Source organism: Rana temporaria, chromosome 5, assembly GCF_905171775.1.
Source record: "Rana temporaria chromosome 5, aRanTem1.1, whole genome shotgun sequence".
NCBI classification, from domain to species: domain Eukaryota; kingdom Metazoa; phylum Chordata; class Amphibia; order Anura; family Ranidae; genus Rana; species Rana temporaria.
Window position 1 is genome coordinate 163,202,024 of NC_053493.1, and position 15,181 is coordinate 163,217,204.

A 15,181-nucleotide genomic window follows, 5' to 3' on the forward strand; every position below is an offset into this window, starting at 1 on the left:
AGTGCCTAGATGAAAACTGTCATTTGTAAGCATTGTTTAATTTTATATATTTAAAATATTTACTGCAATGTGAACAATGGCTCTGCATCTAGCAAATCAATGTTTGGTACAAGCAATGCGGCCGAGCTGCCAATCATTGTTGAAACAAGAGAGACTGTGTTTGGAATTAGATATAGGTAATAAATTTGAAGACACATATTAGATCAAGGTCAACGCTGATCCTTTGGAATATTTATTTTTCTGTGGTTTATGTTTTTGGAATCTAGACTCAAAAAGAAATCTAATTTAGGAAAAATTACAATGGACCTCCTACAAAGCAAGGAATCTATAGAGGCCTTACTTCAAAAATACCAGGACACGCCCATCCTGTGGAATTCAAAACACTCTTTATATTGCAATAAAGAGGTACGAGCGGCAGCACTAGAAGAGCTAGCAAATTATATGCAAACTTGGGTGCCAGGATGCACTGCCAACATGGTGAAGGATAAACTTGCCAACCTCAGAAGCACATACAGGAGAGCATACAAAGCTAATAAAATCAAAAAATCGGGAGCAGCAGCAAGACAAGCAAAGGAACCCAAACTGTGGTATTATAAACAGATGGCTTTTTTGCGGGACGAAATGGAAGGCAGGAAAACGATGTCCAGTCTTTCTTCCAACCTTTCCTCCATGCTACCTTCCAGCGGACCTTCCCCAGATGACCACAGCCCTGCAGAGTCGGAGGAAGAGGGCCTGGCTGACAGAGATGCAGATCTGCCACCCTTCGATGAGGAGGTATAGTAGTTTCCTCTATATTTATGGCGTAAAGAATTCTTGGTGGATTAATGATTAGATATTGTAAAAAAAAAACCAAGCTGGGAAAAAGCAAAAAAAAAGGTGTTCAGACAAATAGGTGTCAGGGATGACAACTGCAGGGGTCAGAAGTAGAGTGTATTCAAGTAATAATGAACAGAAAATACTAAACGAAAAACATGAAAATGAGTGTGGTTTTATTTAGCGAAATTGTAAAAAAATTGCTTTTTTTTCCACACAGGAAGAAGAGATCAGCCAGGAGGTGGCAGATCCTCAGGTGTCTGTCAGCCAGGAGGAGGCCGGGGTCAGTGGCAGCCAGGAGGAGGCCGGGGTCAGTGGCAGCCAGGAGGAGGCTGGGCCCAGTGGCCTGCAGCAGGTCCCCCCGCCCAGGACAACCACCACCAGCCAGTCTTCTCCCCCCCAGGTGAGGCCATCAGGCCGAAGGAGGCAGTTGAGGCCTGTGGAGGAGGCAAGCCTCCGCATGATCCAGGAGGCAAGCGCCATCATGAGGGCCCCCCTCAACCCCACAGAGGCCTTCAGTGCCTCATTGGCCCATGATTTAAATGAAGGGGAGGAGGACCAGAGAAGACTGGCAAAGGCCCTGATGAACCAGGTCCTTTGGTGGATGCAGAGGGGCCTGCTGACCCCAGACACTGGGCTATGTGACCCGGCCCGGCTTGCGGAACACCATCCTCCTGCTGCCACATCAACCCCACCTGCAAGACCCCGTGTTCGATCCGCTGGAAGGCTGCCTGGAGGGAAGGCTGGAAAGAGGAGGAAACGTTGATTTTCTGCCTTCCATTTCCTTCCACATAAAGGACATCTTGTTTGTACTACCACAGTTTGGGTTCCTTTGTTTGTGTGCTGCTGCTTCATATTTTTGTGTTTGGCTCCTGAGGCTTGGAAGTTTATCCTTCACCATGTTGGAAATGCAAGTTTGCATATAGTTTGCTATCTATTCTAGTGTTGCCGTTCTTTTTATTTTTTGTGATGACATTTGCCTGAATAAAAGGCTTTTTGCTTTCATTTGAAAACATGTCTATTGTTTGATATACTGTGGGGATTATTAGGCAGCAAACCTTTAATAAATATACAATGGGTAATTTACAAAGGACACACTCCTTGGGGGGGGGGGGGACATTTGGTGTGCCAACATGGTTTAATATTCTCTAATGAAACACCAAAAAAAAAAAAAAAAATGAAAAAAACATGTAAAAAAAAAATAGTTTAACTGGTGACATAACTAGAAACAAAAAAAAAAAATAAAAAAATGCACATTCCTTTACAAAAATGACTACTCTAAATTATGGAGGACCACCAACCAAAACACACGTCTGGCATAGAAAACATTATTAAAGGATTACATCACAAGCAAGAAATGTGACATTTCAGTATGGGACAACTCTAATGAAATTGCATCAGCAAGAGAACGGGGTTATTCTAGCAAGAGAAGAATTAAGAAAACGAGGCTTTAAAATGTGGTTTAGTGCGCCTTTTTAAGACATTGTTCTCTTGCTAGAATAAAAGGTTTCTAATGACGAATGTGCCATATCCCAAAGAAACGCGAGTTTTACCTGAACGAGCGCTCCCGTCTCCTCATTTGGACTGAGCATGCGCGGGGTTTTTGTACGCTGCTTTTGTGTACAGACGAGCGAACATGTCTGACGGACACGATTCCAGCAGACTGTTTTAAAGCAAGACCAGGAAACAGTTGTTCGTTGGAAAACGGTCTGGCCGACGATTGTTTGCTGGAATTCTGTACGTTACTGCCTACACACGAACGAACATGTCCGCTGAAACTGGTCCGCGGACCAGTTTCAGCAGACATGTTTGGTCGTGAGTACGAGGCCTGAGTCTTCCCCACTGCTGTCAGAATCTGACAATGGGAGCTGTCAGTTTATGAGCATTTATTCTGTTCTGTCTGACCTGCTCATCATTGTTGTAATATATGTTGTAATATGTTGGCCGATTTATGTGGAATGTTTATATATATATATATATATATATATATATATATATATATATATATATATATATATGTATATTGTCGTATTATTGTGTTATAAGTCCAAAATTGACCAGGCCAGATTTCAGTCCAGGATTTTACACATCAAAAGAGGCTTGTTGATTGTCAGTGTGCAGGGGTCCAGGATGAATCTATTTTGCACATCAAACCTGTAATTAACCACTTAACCCCCGGACCATATTGCTGCCCAAAGACCAGAGTACTTTTTGCGATTCGGGACTGCGTCGCTTTAACAGACAATTGCGCGGTCATGCGACGTGGTTCCCAAACAAAATTGGCGTCCTTTTTTTCCCACAAATAGAGCTTTCGTTTGGTGGTATTTGATCACCTCTGCGGTTTTTAGTTTTTGCGCTATAAACAAAAATAGAGAGACAATTTTGAAAAAAAATAATATTTTTTACATTTTGCTATAATAAATATCCCCCAAAAATATATAAAAAAACATTTTTTTTCCTCAGTTTAGGCCAATACGTTTTCTTCTACATATTTTTCGTTAAAAAAAATCGCAATAAGCGTTTATTGATTGGTTTGCGCAAAAGTTATAGCGTTTACAAAATAGGGGGTATTTTTATGTCATTTTTATTATATTTTTTTTACTAGTAATGGCGGCGATCAGCGTTTTTTTTTCGGTATTGCGACATTATGGCGGACACTTCGGACACTTTTGACACATTTTTGGAACCATTGGCATTTTTATAGCGATCAGTGCTATAAAAATGCATTGGATTACTATAAAAATGCCACTGGCAGTGAAGGGGTTAACACTAGGGGGCGGGGAAGGGGTTAAGTATGCCTGGGTGTGTTCTTGCTGTGGGGGGGGGTGGCCTCACTAGGGGAAACACTGATCCTCGGTTCATACATTGTATGAACCGAAGATCAGCATTTCCCCTGCTGACAGGACCGGGAGCTGTGTGTTTACACACACAGCTCCCGGTCCCCGCTCTGTACCGAGCGATCGCGTGTGCCCGGCGGCGATCGCGCCCGCCGGGCACACGCACGGGAGTCGGGGGCGAGCGGGGGGGGCGCGCGCCTACGGCGGCGCGCCCCTAGTGGCGGCTGGGAGAGAGGACGTCATACTACGTGCTCTCGCCCAGCCGAGCCAACTTGCCGACGTATAACAGTGGTGGGCGGTCGGCTAGTGGTTAATGTTACACATCTTAAGACGCTTGTCGATTGTCAATAGGCAAAGAGACAGGATTGGTCGATTTTACACATCAAACTAATCAAACTATTACTCAGGCCACATGTAATCTAATTACTTATTAGAGGGAGCTTATTAGTATGCTAGGATGCATACTAATTAGTGACTCCGGCTGGAGTCATTACCTGTCACTCTGAAAGACAGGATGTAGATCAAAGACGGACAATCAAATTGCTCAGCTATTCAGTGGATAGAGAATATAATCTTGGAGGTGAGCCTTGTCACTCAGAGAATAATATTCCCTATGTATTCTCTGTAGAAATATGGCACAGGTCTAGGAAGAGACTTTGAATTATATACTCTGTTGGATTTTGTATCGTCTGTGGACTTTGGAATTTGTTCTGTATGGGAAGATCCACCAAAAAGAGGTCCTGTAATGCCACACAGTTGACACATTACAAAAGTTCAGTAAAATGTTTATTGCATCCAGACAAGTGAATGTGTGCAGTTGCTCTAGCTCAAAAACACCCTAAGCCATTTGATTCTGAGAGCACAGATTAGGGACTGTGCATGTTAGCAACAATCCAACGAATTTCACTGACCGAGTCCCTGCTGGAGGACTGTTCCTGTACCGATTCTGCCTATGCCTGGATGTTCTCCCCTCTTCATGTGGTTCATCCTTTCAAACTAAGTGCAGTGCATCTGTTTGTTCATAAGTTTGGTTTGTAACCAAGAGCGTACCCTCAGTGGCTGATGGGTTTTATGCCTGTAACTGTTTTGGAAACCAAGCATTCCCAGTATTTGGGGGGGGGGGGGTGTATTTTCAGTTTGTTTCTGGGGTTAACTAATGTTATTTGTACCACACCGCTGCTCTATTCAGGGCTAATCGACAAGCTTTTCAGTCATATTGTATGGAATGTTTTAAAGAGGACAAGACGCCCTCACTGGGGCAAATGGAATAGCGGTGCTCACGGAGGCAGGATTAATGGCAGTACATAAGGCAAACACTAGAGTGTGCCACATCTTCACCTTATGTTAGCAACACTTTGGCGGCTATAGTCCATAGTTAATCTATTATGATCCAGCATTCACTTGGAGATAAAACATGTGGCAGCCATATTATTGGAGTCTGCGACCAACTGATTTCAATAATAAGACCAGGATGAATATATATAAATATATGGTAAAGCATAAATAAAAAAATAAAATAAATAAATATATATATATATATATATATATATATATATATATATATATATATATATATATATATATATATATATATATATATATATATATATATATATATATATATATAGCAGTATGTACTTGTTGCTAAAGGGAAGTGAAATGATAGCCGCATTCTCTGGCCAACCCACATAATGTCCTAACCATACTGTACAGTTAGGATAAAACAAATATTCTTTTTTTTTTTCAGTAAAGTGGAAACAGACCCAGCCCCCGTCAGTAGGAATGTGGCTTAGTAGAAGATCTGAATAGGATGGAGGATTTGGTCTGGACCGCTTGGCAAAAACGGGGGGTTTACCTGGAGACGTGGGCAGAATGGAATCATTTCAAATACACAGAGGAGGGGAAAACTCTTATAGACGTAAATTTGTAAATTAAATAGAGAGGATGAGACATGAAGCTGGTGGGTGCAGGGAGAGAGCAGTTGCCGGGGGGGGGGGGGGGGGGTCAATAAAATGTTGTTTTTTGTTTTCTTTTGTTTTCTTTTGTTTTCTGTTTTTTTTTTTTGGGGGGGGGAATAAGAACAAGCAGAGGTAAAATAAGCCATAATAAGAGATGGACAGGAAGTCCCCTTGCCGTCCCGGGGATAAGAGGATCCCCCGAGGGTAGGGGGACTAGACGCCCAAATGTGTGGATTAGGGAAATTTAAGGACTATGAATTGTAATAGTACGAGTATGAGTGGGATAATGATGGTTAATAACAGGTAACATTATGGGGCGGCAGGAGAAGATATATCACATATAGAAGGTAGGGGAGATAATGTGATGTAGGACATGTATAAATTCAACTGTTGATGTTAATTGTGGTATATACCTGTAATGTTGGTTTCCCTTGCCGTTAATTGTTTGTTTTAAAACCAAATAAAGGATTAAATGGAAAAAAAAATGATATATATCTCTTAACATGTCAACCACTGAAACTGGCAACATACTCCTCACCTGACATGGCCATGGACATGGGTGCTTAACCCTTGGCCCTCCAGGTGATGCAGAACTACAAATCCCATTGGAATTGCAAGGCTGACAGTTACAAGCATGACTTCCAAAGGCAGAGGCATGATGGGACTTTCAGTTCTGCAACAGCTGGAGGGCCACAGGTTGAGCACCCATGGTCTAAGAGATGTCTGTCAGTGTAAACATTCTTCTGAGAGAGGGTTTATTTGGTTTTCTTCTACGTACAACACCATGGGGGTTATTTACCAAAGGAAAATCCACTTTGCACTACAAGTGCACTTGGAAGTGCAGTCACTGTAGATTTTAGGGGGACATGCAAGGAAAATAAAAAACAGCATTTTAGCTTGCACATGATTTGATGATAAAATCAGCAGAGCTTCCCCTTTATATTGACCTTATATATGTGTCTGCTGGGCTTCTGGCTAAGGTACACAAGGTCTCCATACTTCCCAGAGGCATATCAGACCATGCTCCCATGTTATTGATACTGCATACTTGATGTGGCCCCTCTGATAGACTGTGGAGACTACCCTGCTTCTGGATTTCAGAGGATAAGATTGAACCTTAAAGGTGCTTGTTAGAGGGAAATACCAAATGATTAACAAGGTTTGTAGGGGCTCTAGAACCACCTTGGAGTCACGTGAGGCTAGAGCTCAGACCCTTAAACAACAATTCCCCTGCCACCCGTAACCTAATAACTTGTTCACATATGAAGGCAGTGTATGCTGAGGTCATGTTACTGAGAGTAGTGGTTTCTAGGAAGCAACAGCTTCATCAAACACAGTACATCTTTTAGCAAGTGAACAAAATGGGCCATTTGTTGGACTGGATCTTGAAGGAGCAATCTACAGTTGTTACCATTGCTGATATACAGAGTGAGGATGGTACTTTTCTAACTGCTTCAGATGACCAACAATTGATTTCCACGGTTTTGGAGGAGTGAATTTCGATTTATGCAGATGAGACTCTTCTCTAATTGATAGATTTTGCTGGTTTTTGGGGGTGAAGATGAGCTGGGACAAATCTATCTTGTTCCCTCTGTGTCCTGTGGATACCTCAATGGCCCTTGGGGCTCCTCTTCACTGGGTTACTACCTTTAAATACCTTGGAATTGCTGTCCAGAAAGCGCTGTCATCCTACCTGCACCTCAACCTAAAGCTAGTTTTCTCCCAGTTCACTCAAAGATGTTCTGTGTTTAAATCTTGGCCCCTGACACCTGTGGGTAGAGTCAACCTCATTGAATTTTCTTTTTGTTAAAATTCATTTACCTTTCCTGTTAAAAAAAATAACCACAAACCATTAGCCACACTGGCTGACAGTATTTGTAGTTCCCCCATTCACAGAACTCTGTGAAAGAGCAACTTGGCCAGTTGGGTGGAGCCCGGCAGAGACACATTTTTAAAAAATTGTGACAGAAGTTACAGGGAAAAGATCCCCGGCCCGTTGTCACAATGGGGACTGAGGGGGTGTGGGGGCTGCTGCATCTGTAACATGTTACACCCTGAATATAGATATAATGGCCCAGATTCTCAAAGGACTTATGACGGCGCAGCGCCATGTACGCCGTCGTAAGTCCTAATCTGACCCGTCGTATCTATGCGACTGATTCTTAGAATCAGTTACGCATAGATATCAATTAGATTCGACAGGCGTAAGTCTCTTACGCCGTCGGATCTAAACTGCATTTTTTTTTCACCGCTAGGTGGCGTTTCCGTCTAATTCTGCGTCAAGTATGCAAATTAGCTAGATACGCGAATTCCCGAATGTACGCGCGGCCAACGCAAGTTACAACGTTTACGTTAGGCTTTTCCCAGCGTAATGTTGCCCCTGCTATATGGTGGCATAAGTGCGGCGCAACAATGTTAAGTATGGCCGTCGTTCCCGCGTCAAAATTTGAAAAAGTTACGTCGTTTGCGTAAGTCGTCCGTGAATGGGGCTGGACGTCATTTACGTCGAAACCAATGATGTCCTTGCGACGTCATTTGGAGCAATGCACACTGGGATATTTTACGGACGGCGCATGCGCAGTTCGTTCGGCGCGGGAACGCGCTTGATTTAAATGATACACGCCCCCTACCCGCCAAATTTGAATTCCCCCGGGTGATTTACGCTACGCCGCCGCAACTTACGGAGCAAGTGCTTTGAGAATACAGCACTTGCTCGTGTAAGCTGCGGCGGCGTAACGTAAATCGGATACGTTACGCCGACGCATAGATACGCCGATATACAAGAATCTGGGCCAACATGTTGGGAAAAGTGAACTTATCCTTTAATGACTGAAAATGCAAGAATATGAAACCAAACAGCATTGTGGAAATGAAAGCACCTAGCAGTGTTTTCCAAGACACACAATATTAAGTGAAAGTACTAGGTGGGAGAATGTTTAAAATTTATGATTTCTTTAAAATTTTGCTCTATTGTTTTGGTCTAACAACATTTAATACAACCAGCCATGAATATATATTTGTAAGAATCTGAATTTCCACTCTTACGGCAACCTCTGTTAGGTTGAAAAAATAAAACTCACTTATTAATTAATTGACACAAATGACCAGATGTAATTTGGATGTTAACATATGTGGTAAAAAAAATATTTTGGCATTACAGGTTATATTTATTTTACATTATTGTCCACATCTGCTTAATATTATTAAAGAACATCTTGGGATACTAAGCAGCAAAAAAAAGGAAATGTTCAGCACCAAATTCAGTCGACTTTGTGTGTCACCAGCAGATGGTAAAAAGCTCTCAAACCTTTTTTTTATTATATATATATATATATATATATATATATATATATATATACAGGTTTTCTCAAACTACCTATTGTACAGTATAATGTCCTTCAGCCTCGGGCACAAAGCCTTAAAAAACAGGCTCTGTTAGTATAGGTGTAGTGCTACCACCGTAGGAGCTGCCGGTGAAACGGGATCCCTCACCCGGCACGGCCAGGCAAATCGAGTTTTCACAGCACTCTTTATTTAAGTAACAGTCCTTTCAGTTTTTTTTTTGGGGGGGGGGGGGGCGTTATTTGAGGTAAATAAACTTGGATGGGGTCAAGGGTATTATGGGATGTCCACTTGACTTTAACAAAACTGTTCAGGGACAACTTCTTCTGTACAGTCTTTTTAAAAAAAATCTTAACTCCTCCAGCACAACACTTGTTTGCAGCTCAAAATTTCCAAGACCACCTGCCACACTGTTACAGTAGGTGATCTGACAATAGGGCTCAGTCAGATGTAGCAAATAGCCATTACAGACAGGGACCGTGGCCCCCTTGGTTGTGTAGCAAAGTCCTAGTGCCCAGCTGTCCTTTTGTGGTTACTGATCCTAGCACCACCCAGTCCTCTTAGGCTGCCTCTCAGAACTGTATCACTCACCAGCCCTCCTGGCTTTCTTCTCCCTGGAGATCTCCTGGACATGCTCACTGGCTCCTGTTGTCCTCACACCTGCTCCCATGCCACTGGACAGGGTTCCTTCTCGGGACATCAGAGGATCTCTCCTGCACCCAAGCTCACAGGCCCAAGGTCACCCCTTCCACTAACAGCCTCCTAGCACTCCATCTCCAACTTTCACCCAAACTCTCCTGCCCTGCTGGGCTGACTCTGAGTATGTGAGGGGTCCTGTCCCCTGGCAACCCATCTGTTGGGGGCCCTCATGAATACTTCTGGCAGCTCCTCCTATCCTCTCTCCTTTTGTTTTGGATGTTTCCAGCAAGTTCCAGAAGTAGGGGGAGGTACCTGGGATTCTGCCTGCTGTGTCATACCAGTCTCACTTATTTATACGGATATCACATATGGACATATATATATTTATATGACATAGAGTGGATTATAGCATGTTAAATATCAATCAGCACCCTCAACCATTTACCAATATTCCAAGCAGGGAGAGCTGTTGGAGGAATCCCCCTCCCTCCCTCCTCATGGCAAACACACTTACACATCCCATACTATCCAAGGCATACAGAAACAATATAACAATGGAATAAAGACACACCCCAACATGACACAGCAAAGAGTACACAACAAAATGAGACTATATATATATATATATATATATATATATATATATATACACAGTATATATACACACACCCAATTCCAGTGTGGTTGTAGAGCGAGTCCGATTAGTACAAATCAGACTGGGGTTCTCAGTCACCCTGTGCCCCTATTAGAGACACAGGGTGACTATGACATAGGAGGTGCATGGGGAGCTGAAACAATGGTTTCCCAACCTCCCCAAGGGATTCTGGTTTCCACAGGCCCCCCCGCCCAAAGTGACTCCTGTCACAATAACTTTGTTACTTATGCCAAACTCTTTTTTTTCTAGTATTTTTCTTATTGTACTGTACCACCAAATCCCTATACTCCAACTGCAGGTCCTGAACTTCTGTTCAATATTGTTACTAAGCATTGCATTATTGTCCTATTCCATCATTGTATACCCTTTTTTTTATATTTTTACCTACAGGTAGGCCTTATTATAATAAGACTTACCTGTAGGTAAAACGAATAACGTATTTATCGCGGTATAACGCGCTCTGGCGTATACCGCGCACCCCCAAAGTGGCCCCCAATCCTGTGGGAAAAAAAGATTTTTTGTTTTTTTGTACTTACAGTTTTGGTGTCTTGCGCGGCGTCCATCTGCGGCCTCGTCGGGTCCGGCGTCCTTCTGCGGCTTAGGGTGTCCTCTTCGGCGGGTCGGGCGTCCATCTTCGGCGGGTCCGGTGTCCATCTTCGGCGGGTCCGGTGTCCATCTTCGGCGGGTCCGGTGTCCATCTTCGGCGGGTCCGGCGTCCTTCTGCGGCGTCCTCCCGCTCGTTTCCCGCCACGACTTTGAATACTGCGCCCGCATATAGCGAGCGCAGTACACTCGTGAATCTTCGGGCAGGCTCGGGCGCCTCTCGCACTGACGTCCTGTACGCTCAGGGAGTCAGGACGTCAGGACGAGAAGCGCCGAGACTGCCCGAAGATTCACGAGTGTACTGCGCTCGCTATATGCGGGCGCAGTATTCAAACTCGTGGCGGGAAAGCGGGTATCGGCGTATATCGCGCACCCACGATTTTGCCCTGATTTTCAGGGCAAAATAGTGCGGGGTATACGCCGATAAATACGGTAATCTCCTAAACCTGTACGGTTTAGGAGATATTCATTTTGCATGCAGCCACTGTCATCAGTGACGCATGTGCTGTGAAGTTCCGGCTGAAGGTCCTGTGGACACTGCCATATCTTGCCGGAAAGAAGTCACTGGTGCGAATGCGTGGGAGTGATGACATTGCGGCTCCAGCCCCTCACAGAGCCGGAGCCACAAACCCAGAAAACACGCCGAGGGGAAAATGTCAGCTCCCTCGGCAGTGACTGGAATCAGCTTCCGATGCCTCGTTTTAAGGTAAGCATTTCATAATGAGCTAGCAGTGCAGACTGGCTCATTATGCCTTTGCCTTTGTTTTTTTGTGTGGGTATACAACCACTTTAATGAGAACTGAAAAAGGTTATATGCTCTGTATTTGTAAACATGCTTGACCTACAATGTTGGCTAACCTGTAAGGTCTACACCAATTCTTTAAGTCATCGAGTCATAGTGACTAAAATCCAATAAAAAAAAATTAAAATAAAACACAACCTTCAGGATTGCCTGGATGATGATAGCTGACAATTGAAAGAGGACCAGAGAAGAGTAACACATTGTAGTGTGGAGACAAGGTTGGGGCAGCCTGGAGACCAGGACTGGCAGCAGACAAACTTAGTGAAGAAACAAGAAGAACATCTGGACAGGCAGCAAGCAAAAAAAAAAATACTCAAAAGACAGCAAGAACAGCTACCTAAAGATAAACCAAAAGTAGACAGAGAAACATGCCAAAAGAAGTCAATTAATAAAACTATAGCATACCTGAGCACACAAAAGCAGCATAGTGTGTCAGTATGCAAACACCTTTGATCAGGCACTCAGAGTGTTGTGATCTTAGCTTAAGCTCTTAATTGAGGCCAGGTGTTCACCTGCAGCATGATTATATCACAGTGCTGCGTATTGTCTACAACATGGTGAAAGTAAGAACATAGGACATCAAGTCTTAAGCCTCATACACACGATCCGATATCCGTCAGACCAAACCATGGATTTTGGTTCGACAGTGAACATGAACAACCTACATTTGTTGTTGTTAAAACCGCCAACACTTGTCTGATGAAGCATACACACGGTCAGATTATCTGACACAACACGTCCATCAGACAATTATTGTCGTAAAATTGGATCATGTGTACAAGGCTTAAGGCAGGCCATAGACAGTTTGAATCACAGCCAAGTTTCGAACTATGTATGGGCAGGCTGAATGTACTAAGTAGATCGATCGCTCAACTTGGGTACAACCAGTCTGCCAGATTTTGCATGTGATTATCACAAGCGGCTGCCAGGAGAATACAATGGCTCAGCAGGAGGGATTCCCCTGTTTATACTGTCTGCATTGATGAGGGAATTGAGCTTGCAGGAAAGAATTTCACTCCTTGTATGGCCTGCCTTAGCATTTCAGAAGGAGGACATAATGCAGGAGAGGTAAGGGAACAGATTTGTGACTGGAAATCAATGTGCAGCTGTTGGTGGATCTTTTCAAAACCATTGTGCTCCATGAATAATTTTTTATGTGGTGTCTGATTACTCAATACTGTCTAAGGCCAGCCATAGACGGTTTGAATCTCGGTCAGTTTAGCAAGAACTGGCCGAGATTTGAACCGTGTATTGGCAGGCTGAATGTATCGATCAATGAACTTGGGTACAACCAACCTGCTGGATTTACTTGTGATTATTACTATGAGGTTGCTATATATGCTAGCAATAGACACTGTCTGCTCCTAGCGGGGATGGCTCCCCTCACTAAGACAATACAATGTTTACTTGAGAAAAGGTAGACAAGCACAGGCAGAATGAGAATGAGAATGAGAATGCATTCAAGGTACAATGTAGTATGCAGATATCAATATCAAGATCAATGATTTTCTTGGCTGGCTTACCTAGACTGAATTTTATCTGCTAATAACATTCAACTGCACAAAATGTGTAGGAGAAAAAATAAAGCCAAGCTCATCCAATTATTTCCCAAGTTAGGTAGCCTCAATATGTATTTTCTGTGTATCATGTAACCATTGATATTAGTTTACAAAGTAAGTAAATACATGTACCTGTTTTTTATGTGTTGTAGAGGTCCAATACATTTAAAACCTCCATTTACCATTATGGCAAGCCTTGTACATAAAACTTCACATTCTTCCATGCTAGCAAGATACAATACAAGAAAGGAATATTTAATGCAAATATATAAATAATATTCATTGTAATTAGTGATGGAAGCAGAAGCATATTTAAAGGATTAATAAACAAAAGAACCAAAATGTGATACATTGCATCCTATGAGTCTATAGATGTGGTGTCTGCTTTAGCTTTATTTATTTTTTAGACCAAGAACATTTTTAGCAAGAACCGACATTTTTTTGCCAGAAATTCAGTGTCCATGAAACTTTCTGTGATAAACTAGGTGTAAAAATAATGTTATCTTTGGTGCATAAACTACTAATCCCCCCCATGTCATGGCTGTAAACAAGGTAGACATGTTTGAAATACAGGATTGTTAAGAATCCTCACCCAGAAACAGGAAACGTGGAATTCATGGGATTACCACATAAAAGTACAGGCCATAACACAACTACTGCACCTGATAAACTGTAATACATTAAATGTTTATGTTTTGGGTTTAAATTTGATTAAACACTTTTATAGCCATCACTGTATGTAGTGGCAGTGTTTTTTTTTATATACACTCCCAGCTGCTACACAAGCCATTGGAAGGCTTTCTTATTAAAGCAATCCCGTGGATGCACAGCCCCCTGATCACTTTTTGTGCCCCCAGAAGTAAAGGGGGAAAAGACCAGCAAACATCAATTTCCTGATCTCCCTTAACTGTAAAAGAACCCAGAAGTGATGTATTTAATGTCACTTCCAGTCTCTGCCATCACTTTCCCTTACTGCTGAGGACAGGAAAGAAGCTAATGGAGCACGATATGCACTCCATTACTTCAATGGAGGGCAAGTGTGACATCAGAGGTCTAAAATAACTCTGATGTTTAGAGAAGAGAAGGGATCACCGCTCCAGGTGGGTCACTATGTAGAGATGGACTGACTCAGGATACCGTGGGTGCTGGCAATGCACTGACCATGCATAAGATACGAAGAAAGAGGATGGATAGCCGCACTCCAATGACCAAACGGTTGTCTTTTATTCAAAAAAACACAGCAAGTACATCACTTCACAAGGTGCAACAAAGGAACAGGTAGATAGCCGACGCTTTTCGCACTGAGCTAGTGCTTAATCATGGCTAGTCATGATTAAGCACTAGCTCAGTGCGAAACGCGTTGGCTATCTACCTGTTCCTTTGTTGCACCTTGTGAAGTGATGTACTTGCTGTGTTTTTTTGAATAAAAGACAACCGTTTGGTCATTGGAGTGCGGCTATCCATCCTCTTTCTTCGTATCTTATTAACTCTGATGTTTGTAAAACAAAAATACTCCCGAGCTGTCAATAAGCTAAAGAATGGGGGGTCACTGCTGCAAACACCTAGTGATCTATCCTAATAGAAAACATATATATCAAATGGAAAAGGTGGTGGTATCTGTGCTGTGTGGCAAGGGGGAAGGGACAAGGGAAAGGGGAGTAATGTGACTGAAGTGCACTAAATGCAAGAGAAAAGAAATAGCCTCAAAAGACCACTAGATGATCCAAATGACTCAGATCCCCTAATGAAGTGATCTTACTATACGCGTCGGGATTGGAGCACTGGACACAGCACCATTTGACGGTCGGCAGACGAGCGCGGTGCTCGTGGATGTATGTCACCGCTAATTGCTGCTAAATGTGAGTTTTTATATTGTTTTTACCAATAAATGTGTTCCCATTACGGGGTTACGTGATGTGTCTCCCTTCTCTTCCTCATTTCACTGCCACTCTTTGAGCAACTATTCACTGCTA

The 15,181-nt window shown here is 42.9% G+C and overlaps 1 protein-coding gene across 1 annotated transcript in view; it reads right to left on the reverse strand.

The window, feature by feature from the left end:
* Positions 1 to 15,181, reverse strand: part of LOC120940448 (ATP-binding cassette sub-family A member 13-like) — a 277,073-nt gene that overhangs the window by 88,942 nt on the left and 172,950 nt on the right. Inside the window, exon 8 of the mRNA XM_040353322.1 lies at positions 13,341 to 13,433. Within this exon, the coding sequence (XP_040209256.1) occupies positions 13,341 to 13,433 (93 nt within the window). The remainder of the gene's footprint in view (positions 1 to 13,340; positions 13,434 to 15,181) is intronic.